The 12665-nt window shown below is 55.6% G+C and overlaps 1 protein-coding gene across 5 annotated transcripts in view; it reads right to left on the minus strand.

Moving 5' to 3' along the window:
• Positions 1-2377: 2377 nt before the first annotated feature.
• The window catches only part of MTCL1 (microtubule crosslinking factor 1), a 95603-nt gene continuing 85315 nt past the window's right edge, over positions 2378-12665 (minus strand). For all 5 annotated transcript variants that reach the window (XM_074352446.1, XM_074352444.1, XM_074352447.1 and 2 more), the window contains 3 exons: positions 11676-11707; positions 7667-9125; positions 2378-3486 (listed from right to left, as the gene is read on the minus strand). In XM_074352446.1, the coding sequence (XP_074208547.1) occupies positions 3292-3486; positions 7667-9125; positions 11676-11707 (1686 nt within the window). In that variant the 3' untranslated portion in view covers positions 2378-3291. The remainder of the gene's footprint in view (positions 3487-7666; positions 9126-11675; positions 11708-12665) is intronic.

Raw genomic sequence — 12665 nt, forward strand, 5'->3', positions numbered from 1 at the left:
AGAATTTGAATAATGACATGCACAGATATACTTTTTAAACAGACACATAATATCGAAAACCTTAACGTAACAAGGTTGCCTGCTCATCAGGAGGAAAAAGGAAAGGTGGAAAGGTGCCTCGTGGCCACCCTCGCCCAGACTGACCGCAGCTGGATGGGCGCTGTCGGGCTGGCCTTGGCCCTGAGCCGGAGGCAGGGGCGGTGGCGTGCACGTGAGGGCTGTCAGCTGGGCTTCGGCCTCTCTCTCTCCAGGCCATGAAAGCAAACTGCACACTAGGGGCGGCGGGTGGGGACATGAACAGACAAGCAGCTGCTCTCACCACTTGGGGCCTCGCTGTCCGTGCGGCCAGAGGGAACTCCGCCTCTGGTCTTGCCTGTGCAGAAGCCCAGCGGCTCCTCAGGAGTCGGGCTCCAGAACACATGCACCCCGCGGTGAGAGGCCTGGGTGGTCCCAGAGGTCCCCAGGCGCTTTCAGGGCACTGGTCCTGCTGTTGTGGCTCTGTCCCTGCAGGCTGGTCTCTGGACGGTCCCCACATCTCTACTGCCACCTCCCCAGCCGACACCTCTCCTGCCTTCGCATTTACATCCCGCTCCTCCTCCAAGTTCAGCCCACACCCTGCTTGGCTTGGGACTTAGACCACGCCAGTTTTGCGTTTTGTTTTTGTGCCCGGGGCTTTCTTCTCCAGCCAGTGAGCAAGTTCTCTGGGGCGACTGGATCTCTCCCTGTAGTTCAGGGCTCTTCTCCCTGTCCTGTTCAGCCTTCACTGTCTTCCAAGCACCCTCCCCTCTATTCTTCCTCTGCGGGCCGGTCTGGCAGCGAGTGGCTCAAGGTGTGGCATGACTTAGAGCAGACGGGTGAGACGCTTTAATTCTGGGGCTTCTGCTGGCACTTCTGGTAAGAGCCTCTCTCTGGAGGATATAACCTAGTAAGAGCCTCGGGGGACCAGTGTTGCCAGCTCTTGGGATGCGTGTCTGAGAATAAGGCCATGCAGAGGAGAGTGGAGACAGAGCAGGTCCTGACAGCGTGGTCTGAAGCCTGGATTGTAATGCGCCTTGACACTGGTGCTTTCCCAGGGATGAGCACCAGCCACGTCCCTTCTTGTGGCTGCCTAGTTGCTTCCAAGTGGAAGAACGCTGGTGTGCCTCCCTCCTGGCATTTACTGTGGGCAGAAGGTGGGCACGAAAGAAACTTGATGTTGTCACCTGGTTGACAATTGGTTTGCACCTATGTTTGGGGGCTTAAGTAGAATATTTACTTTTTGCATTAAAAATTGTTACTGTGGTAAAATATACATAACACTCACCACTTGAGTCATTTTTCAGCAGAGTTCAGGGGCATTAAGTACATTCACGCTGTTGTGCAGCCAGCACCACCACGTGTCTCCAGAACTTGTTTACCTTCCCAGACTGGAAGTCTGCACCCATTAAACAGTATCCTCATTCTTTCCTTTCCTCAGCTCCTGCTAACCACTATTTCACTTCTGTATCTATGAACTTGACCACTCTGGGTCCCTTATATAAGAGGAATCATACAGTATTTGTTAGTTTTGTGACTGGTCTGTGTCACTCATCATAATGTCCTCATGGTTCATCCATGCCATAGCAGGGGACAGAACCTCCTTCTTTTCTAAGGCTGCATTTTGTTAATCCATTCATCCAGGGACAGACACTTTTTGGTTATCGTGAATAATGCTGCTATGAACATGGGCGTACAAATACTTGTTCAAGTCCCAGCTCTCAGGTCTTCTGGGTCTACACCCGGAAGTGCAGTTACTGGGTCCTGCCGTAACTGTAACCTTTAAGGAGCCATCTTGCTGTTTTACACAGCAGCTACACAGGGCTCCAGTGTCCAGAGGTTGCTATTTTTTGTTGACTGTTTAAAGATGGACCGGGACTAGAACTTATTAGCCCATCTGGATAAGAAGAAAACTGTTCTGTGAACAAAATGTTAAAGCCAGAAGCTCTGGCCTGAAATTGCTCCCCTGTTCCCTTCTTAGTGCCACTTCTTCACCGACTCCTCCTCTGTCCCCTGCTGACAGCTTGGGCCGCGTCTCAGTCCAGGGCTAGAAATGCCTGTTCTGGAAGTTACCGGCTCTCCCACTTTCCAAGGAGGGGAGAGGGAGCCAGGGCGGGTGCATTCTGACTGCAAATAACCTGTACCCTCCCCCCCCCGCCCACCTGTTTTGGCTTTTTCTGCAAAACACGAAGTTGCCTTTTAATCTATCCCAGGATGCTCTCATAGAGACCCTGCCAGGCCTGGGTGCACTCAGAGCTTTCCCAGTTGGTGCGAGAGCGGCACACGACCCCTTGCTGCCCCACACTAACGGGAGCCCTTAGGAAGAGGCAGAAGCCCGGGAGACACAAGGGCCAGACGGAGGTGCCGGCTCGTACAGGCTTTATTTCTTCTTCTTCATCGTCTCACACAGACTCGGAGGCACCACCCTCTCTTTCCATTTGGTATCCTCAAGACTTTTTGTAGTGCTTTTCCTTAAACAAGAAAATTTGAGTAAACACTGGATTGCCAGTTAATCCTTTAACAATAATTTAAAATGCTGTTGTATCATGGACGCTAGAGGACAGTGGTACAAGTGCAGGACGTGGGGACTCAGCGTCTCAGGGTGGGACAGGCCATGGCGGCGTGTGGACATGCAGGCCGACAGGAACACGTGGATCACACGGCGAGCGCGGAAGCTGAGGCCTCTGCATCCACCCTCCAGGATGTAGGAAGTCTGCCTTGTCTACTGGCCTCACAGGGTTTTCATTACAAAAAGTACACTGAATCAGACGGTCTGAAGCATTTCAAAAATTCTTAAAAAACAAGTACACTGACAAATAAGGTTAACTTAAAACACCCTAATTCAATGTGGAAATAAACCAAACCAAAATGTTAACAGTGCACATTTAACAGGCAGTCAGTACTGCGAGCCAAGGGTATTCAGAATCTCTTAAAATGTACATCTTTAAAACTTTGTTTTTAAATTTATTTATCTTATTTACTTGTTTTTTTAATATACTGTGTGTAAAAAAGATGGAGACAAAAATAGTTTTCTGCGCTAAGAAAAAGTTAAGTTCTTACAGGCACATTTACTGTTTCATTCTAGAAACATCTCAGGTTCATAGGTTGAACATTCAGCAGCTGTGGTTTGTTTGTTTGTTTGTTTGTTTGTTTTAACATTCTTTGACCTTGGGAAAACCAGCTCTCTCCTTTTGGGGCAGAGTTCGGTTGACGATGACGACTGGGTGGTTATGCAAATTACAGTGAATTTTCCCGGATGGTCCGTGCGAACCCACGTCACAGGTGTGGCTTCTCCATGGGTGGCTCCTCGTCGCCGAGCTCTTCTGTGGAGGTTGGGTACCCGGGTGACAGGGCCAGTGAGGCAGTGGGGGAATGTGGGGCCCACCGGGACGGAGGGCGGCGGTTTGCTGGTCTCTCGGGCCTGGCGAAGCAGGGCTCTAGGGGCGGAGCTAGTGCGGAACAAGGTAGTTCCTTCAGAGCCGAGGAAGAGAATGACAAGGTTACTCAAGATAGGTCCCCTGGGGGCTGATCTCCCCAGACCCAAGTGCAGGAGCCCAGCATACCTGCACCTTCTGAGCGCTCATGTATACGCTGCTCATGGAGAACGATTAAAACGGTAAGCAAAGGGTTCAGCACAAATGACCAGTGACAACAGTGAAGGGGAGATGGCAGGTGACGATTACAGTGTGGCATGAGATGGGCGTGTGCACGGGGCCGCAGCGGCCAGGGGAGCTGGAGGGGCGAGTGGTCTACATGGCCGGGGAAACCTTCCCACCCAGGCGACCCGTCATCCCAGCCCTCTGGGACCGGTGAAGTAACTACCGTGGCCCATGAAGGGCCTGGAGATTTCACCTGGCGGTGCATCAGCCCCGAGACTCCCCTGTCACCAGGTCTGCTGCTGTTCATTCCAGACTGACAGGCGCTGGGCTAAACACACGCCCACGACGTTAAGTGTTTAACTTAGGGTGTTTCATCTAACCACTCTTCCCGGTAGCAGCGTTTACAGAGTGGAAGCTGAGCGCCTGGGCCTCTCTGCCGGCTCCTGCACATGCTGGGGATAGACACCCACTTCAGCCCCGAGCGGGGCTCCTGCAGGCCCCTCTCAAGGCCGTTGCTCCTTGCTCTGCACGCTAGGACAGAGGACCCCGGACTTGGAGGCTGCAGCAGGAGGACAGGGTGAGTTCTCCCAGGTGGAGCTGTCCGCCCCGATGACACTCGCTCAACAAGAAACTGAGATGGGAGACCACTACCATGAGTAAGGACACAGAACCAGACCCTCAGAGCCAGTCAGGAAGGAAGTCACAGGATGTAAAGAGACCCAGATGAGTGTGTGGTGAGCAGAGCAGGGGAGCGACACAGGGAAGAGAGAGCCTGTGACACGGAGCGAGCAATGGAGGGAGGAGGCCGCCTGCAGGCAGCAGAAAGGGAGCAATGACACAAGATGACTTGTCCTGCCGCTGCTGGGGCCATGTGACATAGCTGCGGGGAGGCCACATCAGCAAAGCACGTGTGCTAACAGACACCATGACAACCAGAGCTTCAGCCTGTGACACCGCGTCAGCACGAACAGGTGGAACTGAAACCGAACATCCTCACCTCCCCTAAGCCTGGTGCACCGGCGATGGTGGCCAGGGAACCTGCCATGGCTTTGGGTGTCGCTACTCCTAGTCTTGTGTGAGTGCTAGTGTGTGGTGTGTGCACGTCTGGGTGTGCGTACAGGCTGCCGACCTAGGTCTGTGGCTCATTTCCACCTGACTGAGGCTGTGACAAGGGCTTCCTGTGAGTTGTGTGTCCCCTCTTCAGTGTGTCTGTGCGAACACCTTGGGGAAGAAATGTTATGTGACCCTGAGTCCAAGGGCACAGTGCTCTGTATTAGCAGTGCACCAGCACAGATGCCAGGACGCTGTCTCTCCCTGAGAAACCCCGGTGCTGGCTTCTGGGGGCCACACGCTGAGTCTGTGAGAGGCCAGTGGTAAGGTGGGCGAGTGACTGTCCTTGAACAGAAACAAGATCGGTGTTTCCTTACAGGCCTCGAGTCAGGCTCTGAAGGCAATTATGCAATTTTTGGAGCAGGGCTGATTTTACGCTTTATTCAGTTAATGCATTTATCGAGCACTGCTCTGTCGCCAGTGGTGACCTCTGGGGAGGACGAGATGGATTTGTATTCATTCCCTCTGGTGGAGTCGTTGCGACACGTTCAGGCCTCCTCACAGCCCACGGCAGTGCGCTCCGGGGGAGGTGCTGGGCTCGGACCCTGGCCTGGCCGCCCCTCTGGGTCATCGCTGCAGATGTGCGCTGGCTGGAAACTGCATGGAGGGGGCCGCTCAGCGGGACCCTGCGCCGCGCGGGCAGCCCCCAAGGCGCACCTCCAGGGTCAGGGACCACCCTGGGCTACACAAGCGAGCGCAGCGGGGAAAGAAGGAAGAAAGCACTTACGGCGTGAGGCAGACAGGGCTAGAGTCCCCAGGGGGCAGTTAGTAAGACAGTGTGGTTCTGGACGGGACAGACAGAGAGAGAAGAGCAAGTAGGTTGCAAAGTACTTTTTAAGAAAGAACAACAGTACAGGTTTAAAAGCTCCGGGGGCAGCCAGCTGGGGGCGGGGCTCCAGCCAGAGGGGCCCCCACGGCAGAGTGCAGACCCGCCTGCCCCTGGCTGTTCCAAACAGCCGGACTGTTGTAGTCTCGGGGCCCAAGCAGCTGCGACCCAGGCTAAACTCTCCCCGCGCATTTTCCCTCGAACAGCACTGCACCTCTTCCTGGCCCCGCGCCAGCCCTCCTTCTCACGGCTCCTCCGCACTGCGGCTCTGGCCTCAAGACAGACGGAAGCCTAAGGAGCTTGTGGGGCGGGAGCTGCAGCTATGCCCGCTCCTGGCCAGGACACCTCCATCCCCGGGTCCGGACGCCCCAGTGACCACTCAGAGATTCCCCAGAAGGGCTGAGGACAGTGGGAAATGACACAAAAACCCTACACGTAATTTATGGGTGGATGGGAAGGGCTCTCCAACGAGCCTCACAGAGTAGCCAGTTCAGGTGAGGAAGAATTCCAACAGGAAAGGAAGAAAGCACCTGTGACATTTAAACAGCCAGTGGGCGCTCCACACAGGTTCGAACCCCTGACTCTGTGCCTGTGCACCTCCGAAAGTGGCCATCCTCTCTTGTGGTAGCAAACTCACCCAGTGAGATGATCTAAACAGACGCTTTCCAGGGGACAGAGGGGTGGGGCACAGCCGTGTTCATGCCTTGGTGCTGTTACCCAGTCCTTAAACCATTTCCTTTGTAGTATCATAGGGTACCTGGAGCATTCACCATAGGTGACACAAAGCATTTCTAGTCCATAAAAATTAACTTCTATTTAGTGTCTAATACAAATGGGACACCACAAACCAGCCAGTTAATGCTTTGGGACTAAACACTCATTCCAGCTGACTGCTCCAGATCCCTAAGAAGGGGGCACTCCCTCAAACGGCTGCTGCAGCAGCAAACCACTCACCTGAAGGGCCCCACAAAGACTTGTACCTTTGGCAGGTGAGGCCGTAGACTGTCACTATGGGGTTGAACCACGTGGCACTGCCCTTGCTGTAGGTCACTGGCAATTTACATGGTTTAAAATCTATTTGAGTTAAACTATACTTTGAGTTAAATACCCGTGGTGAGTTGTACCGGGAGGCTGAGCATTACTTCCCCTGCTGTGGGAAAGGGGGGCAGAAGGTGGTTCAGGTGACACATTGTCCTCCCCTGTGCAGCTGGGGCAGTGGGCCTGAGAAGCGAGGGCGGGGCAGCCAGGGGAGGCGTCTCTCCTTTCTGGTGACCCCTGCCGTCTGGTGGCTGCCCTGCCTGGAGGAGGTCTGGTCCATCTGGGCTGCTGGAGGGTCAGGCCTGACCCCCAAGAATGCACATGGGGTGAGCTGTGGGGCTGGCATCACCACTGTTTCCACAACCCCTTGCCCACCGACACCTGGCTTTGTTTTGCTTATTCTGGAAGTGGACAGGAGAATTGTTTTAGAAGTGGGGTGGTACAATTATACCACACGGGGCTACAGTCAGAGCAGAATTCAAGGTGGACTGATTTGCAGGCAGCCCTAGAGGGGTGATGTGTAGGGGGTCATGATGATCGCCTTGTGCCAGGGCCAGATTCTGACCTATCCACTCGTCTCGCCTGGTTTTACTGCTGAAGGGACTCAAGGACACAGAAGACTGCCATGTGCATGGAGGCTGTTGAGGAAGCTAGATGTCGCCCTTATGGGCCCTGACGAGAGGTGTCCTAGGTCCACCTCGTTCCCCCCCCCGGCCCCCGGCTGTCTGATGTCTCACACACATACACTCTCCCGGGACATAGTCCTTACAGAAGGAGGGCAGATGTGACCCCAGAGGAAAGCTCAACCTAGGCCAGGGCTGAGGGCCTGAATCAACCCCTGAGCTGCTTAAAGGGAACTCCATCTCGTCTTGCGCACAAGCCCGCTGGCGGCAGGGAAGTGAAGTTCTCTTTAAGCAGCAGCTCAGGGTCTGTGTCCCTGCGTGTCCATTCTCCCTTGCACCTCGTGTCTCCCCAGCTCTGAGGTGCCAGTTATAGAAGACCTAGTACAGCCCCAGGTTAAGGTGTGTGGACACGTAAAAGGACGAGCAGAGGGTGGAGGACACTCCGCCTCCCTTACCTCGATGGACCCTGGCTCAGCCTTGCCGGTTTCTCCCGTGTGGCTGTCGCTGCTGAGACTGGGGGGACCATGGGCAGCCTGCCTCCGCTCCTCCTTTAAGGCGTGTTCCAGCAGTTTCTTGTGGAGGATCCGGGCGACGTTCTCTGTGAGCGTGTAGCCAGGGGGAGCGGACAGGTCCTGCCTCACTGGCGTGCCCTCTCCCCCTTCCTCCCTGCACGTCTCAGTGCCGCCTCCGATGGGGCTGGGCGATCGGCCCCGGGAGCTGGGGCTGGTTTCCTGGCCTGGTCCCAGCTCTGGCCGGGGCTCCACCGAACGAGACCGACTGGAGGCCGAGGCCCGCATCCCTTTCTGGAAGGGGTCCTGCACCACAGGGCCGTGGTCGATGATGTTGAAGAGGCTGGAGAGGCCATCGTTGATGGCGGTGTGCACCGGGCTCTCCCGTGTGGTGGTGGAGCGGGCCCAGGCTGACTCGCTGCACCCCTTCTGGGCCAGCGTCGTCGAGGGCCTGGGATTCGGCTGGTCAGCTTTGGGGAGGGGCTTCCGCTGTAGCTTGGGGGACCCGTACTTGGGGGAGCAGCACGTGCGCTCGAACTTGGCTTGCACCTTCTCGATGGCCGGGGCTGCCTGCCTGCCCCTGAGGCCGCGGGAAGGCGAGGACGCGGGCGTGGCACCACCCCCCGCCTTGGGTGTGAGACACTTGTGGGGGCTGCTGGTGACAGTGCCGCCCCGCAGGGCTTCGGTCTGTAGGCCGACGCTGATGGTCTGCACGGTCTGCGTCCCCGTTGTCCGGGACCCATTGGTCTGGCAGGCCATGTCCTTCACCAGAGGCCCACTGGGGCCAGAACAGACGGCGTTCCTGACGGAGGCGGCCACCTCCTTCATGTCGTCACTCAGGTTCTTGGACATCTCCAGGCTGTGCAGTGGTGGGGAGAAACCCAGGGGGGTGGCCAGGGTGCTGTCGAGGGGCCGGGGCCCACCCTCCACGTAGTCTCGGGGGTGCCTGGAGGGGGCACAGGGCCACCTGCTAAGTACGTGTTCCGAGGGGGCCCCCTTGGTGTCCCCCAGGCCTCGGGCCCGGCTCTCGCCGCCCACTGCCATTATGCTGTCCAGCCTCCGGACGGTAGGCGGGCTGTGCAGCACCCTCACCCCGGCCTGCTCAGCGCAGACGAGGCTCCGCAGGGGCTGCTTCTGGCAGTGCTCCGGGCTGGTCATGGTGTCCGTAGTCAGGGTGACGCTTGTGGTGAGGTACCAGGAGGAGTCGGGAAAGAGCTCGGTGCCGGCCTCCATCCTGTCGGCCCAACTCTCGCTGTTGAACTCCTCAATGTACTTGAGGTCATCGGGGGACAGGGGTGGGGTGACGTCCTCCTTGCTGCTTGCTGTGGGCAGCCCCTTCTCTGGCAGGAAAGGGGAGCCGTCCATCAGGCGCTGGAACTCAGACATGGACGACACAGACACGGCTCTGGGGAGGGGAGGGGACAGGAGAGGAGAAGGCGTCAGCTGCTGGCCAGAGGCCCGGGGCAGCCATGTCTGCCCGCACGCACAGTGCCTGTCCCTCCCCCTGGACAGTCAGGAGACGTTCCAGCGGCCTGATGTTCTCCATCCTGGGTGACCCTCTGCTGTCATACAGCCCTCTATGGCTCTGGAATGGCTGCAGAAGTCTTAGATTGGGCCGAATTTAATGCAGCTGACCCTCCAGTACTGTGGAATGGGGGGGGGCCTCCATGCCCACAGTGATGTTTAGTCCAACCTGGGGACGCTCCAGAGGCAGAGGGGAACCTGGCTGTGGCCTGGTCTCTCCATCTGCTGTGGGTACCTTCCCTCTCAAGGTTCCTGGAGTTTCCTGAGTTCCTGGCCTTAGCAGCAGGTGCTCCTGCTACAGTCAGGGACACACCACGGTCCCAGGTCAGGACCAGATAATGGAATGGTGGTGGGTGGGGGAGAGAGACCCCCAACAAAATGATTGTAATCAGAGGTCTTTTCCACCCATCAGCCTCATCTTCTTCTGGCTTAAAGCACAACGATCTCTACAGGCCAAATGGAAGATGGAGGCAGGAGGGAAGTGGAAGACTGGAGCAGGTTGGCAGAAGATTTCCATACCCTGTCCAGCAGAAATCCCTGTTGCCCTGCCCAGGCCCAGCAGCAGGGCCAGTGCCCCCTCCCCTCTGTGCTTCCTTTTCAGCGGAGCCGCCTCCTGGCTCTCGCTCCTCCTGTGTTTCTGTACAGCAGAAGACCACGGAAGGGCCAGGGTGGGTGAGCTAAAGCCACAGCCAGTTCTGGAGCAGCTGCTGCCTGACCACAGGGACTTGGACATAGATTTCTGTCTGACCTGAACTTACTGACAGACTCCTACAGGCCCTGGCAGGCGCTGCATGAGGTGCAGGGGCCTCACCATCTGAGATGGGACTGGGGGCACTGCTGGCGTCTCAGGCAGCTCATCACCCCACCCGGGGCAGAGGAGTGGTGGCATCTGCAGCCTCACCAGCTCAGCCACCAGATGACGCTCTCACCAACCCCGCCGCGAGTGACGCCCGCAGACATCCCAGCTCGTCATTTTCCACTGGGGGCAAAGGTCATCCTCTACATGCTGTCTGGGGCCCTCTGAATCACAGAAGGCTGGCAGGAAACCAGCACTGGAAATAGGAGGGAACAGAGAGGGTGGGTGATCTGTCACTAGGTCTTAAGCTCTCCGGGCAAGCAGAGTTGTCCTCTTGCCTCTGGTCAGAGCCCTGTTCCCTGGGGGCTGGGACTGTGCTTCAGAGACCACAGGCTTGGTCCTCCCACACAACCTCCTCCCAGAGTTAATCCAGCGTCACCTGGGAGGTGACCATCTGCCTCAAGGGCCTGGGTGGATGACATGGAACTGAGACTATGGACGAAGAGAGAAAAGGCATCAACCTTAGTAGGGACTGAAGCCAAACAGAACAGCAGCAGCAACCAGGATGCACCTGAAACACGTGCAGGCGTGTGAGGATGCACAGCAGAAGGCGCGGAGGCAACAACAAACCCTGCTGGAAGCAAGTTTTCAAAGGGGTGGGGGCGCGTGCACTTTCTCAGCACGTTGTGATACTGTTTACAGGCATGGCGGCCCTTTGAAATTAACACAAGCAATAAAAAAATAATGGCTCCAGTGCAGGGAGGGGCCTGCTCAGAAAGGAAGAGTGGGGATGGGAGGAACCTGGGCCGGGTGCTGTTTCATGTGTGTCCTCCCACATCAGCTGCACAAAAGCCTGCCTTCTGTGGACAGATGCAGAAACTGAAAACAAAGCAGGTACGTAACTCAGGGCAGGAGCAGGTCTGAACCCCGGCCGTTTGGCCCTGGAGCCTGAGCTCCATGGGCTCTCCTGTCCTGCCCAAACACGCCCAGAGGAGGCAGCGCTGGGTTTGGGATGAACCTGATAAAAGGCAAAACGGCAAGGAGACAGTTCCCAGGAAAACCAGGGATGAGGAGATCAGACACTAGTGAATCGCCCGGAAATGGTACATGTCATCATCTATCAAGAAGCAGCACGTGTGTGGTCGGGGTGCACTTTCCACTCAGGTGTACATTTTAAACTCAGTGGCTTCTTTGTGCCTTTTCAGACACATCCTGCAATACGCAGACGGGTCACTAGAATATACGATTATTAACATCCACGGCTCACTTACTTCAAGGAAAACTGCCGGGAAGTAGTGCAATAAATCCTCCTAGGAATGTCTCATAGCATAGCAAGAGGGAGTTTTTCCAGACTTTAGGGGTTTCCATGGACTTTCTAAAACCATTTAACATGACCCTCCCTTAAGCACAATACACAGCTCTACCCACACAGCTCTTGCCATGACAGCAACACAGCAGGGCTCTGGCCTTTTTGTTGCTAACGATTAAAAATACCATATATATGAAATTAATAAAACTGACCTATTCAGAACTTTTACTCTAAGTCATTTTTGAAGAAAGTGTCACAATAGACTGCAGTGACAAGATGGAATTTTAAGGCCAAGAGGTTTTTACTGCAATAATCTACCATCTTACCTTTGAAGATTTCCCTTATGATTGTCTTCTTCCTACAGGGAAGAAATAAGTTCATCTGAATTAGTCCTGGTTGCCTGGGAGCCTTCAGGTATCTAAGTGATTTGTTGTGCTTTTAGGAAAAGACCACATCAAATGTACAGGGAGGCCAAGTTTGGGGCAGGAGCACCTCTGCCCCTCTGAAGTACAAAGATGAAACCAGAATCCACAGTTTAACAAAGGGTTTAGAGCTTGTGTCCAGGGACAGCCCACATGAGTGAGAAAATTTGGCTATGAACTTTGTCACAGAAAAAGTGGCTCTCCTGTGCTCCTCAGGGGACATCACTGAGTTCCTGAGCTGCTCTTGCGATGACTGAATATGTCTCTGTGTGCGAGGGAAGGGACAGACGCCCCTCAGCCTGGTTGCAGAAGGTGTGAGAGGTACAGACTGCTATGTATGAAATTAAGCTACAAAGATACATTGTACAGCACAGGGATTATGCCAATATCTTAACTATAAAAGGAGCATAACCTTTAAATATTGTGAATCGCTGTGTTGTAGAACTGAACCATACTGTACACTAACCACACCTCAATGAAAAAGAAGTGCAGAAAAACCAGCCAGTGTGACACCCTTGGTTAGAGCTCTCTTAGTTTTAAACGTTGCCGTTTGGAGCCAGGCAAAGGCACAGTGACCGCCACTTAAGAGAGCAACGCGCACATGGTTCTCCTGGGAAATCCTCGTGCAGACCCGTCCTTAGGGAGCAAGGGCCCCTCGAACCTTCCAGGTAACAGGGCTGGCCCCCGGCACAGAAAGGGGCCTGAGGTCCATTGGGAGCCCTGGCCTCTGCCCACAGGTCAGCGAGGGAGCTGGGAAGGGGACAGCCTCCCAGCCCGTCCACTTCCGCTGCTGTGAGAGGGCATGTGTGCTGTGTCCAGGATGCTGGGATGTCACTGCTGCTGGTACAGGGGCTCAGCAGAAGGCAGGTGAGCCCACCCCCCGAGACTCAGGGC

The sequence above is a fragment of the Camelus bactrianus genome, chromosome 24 (genome assembly GCF_048773025.1).
Source record: "Camelus bactrianus isolate YW-2024 breed Bactrian camel chromosome 24, ASM4877302v1, whole genome shotgun sequence".
Taxonomy (NCBI): Eukaryota; Metazoa; Chordata; class Mammalia; order Artiodactyla; family Camelidae; genus Camelus; species Camelus bactrianus.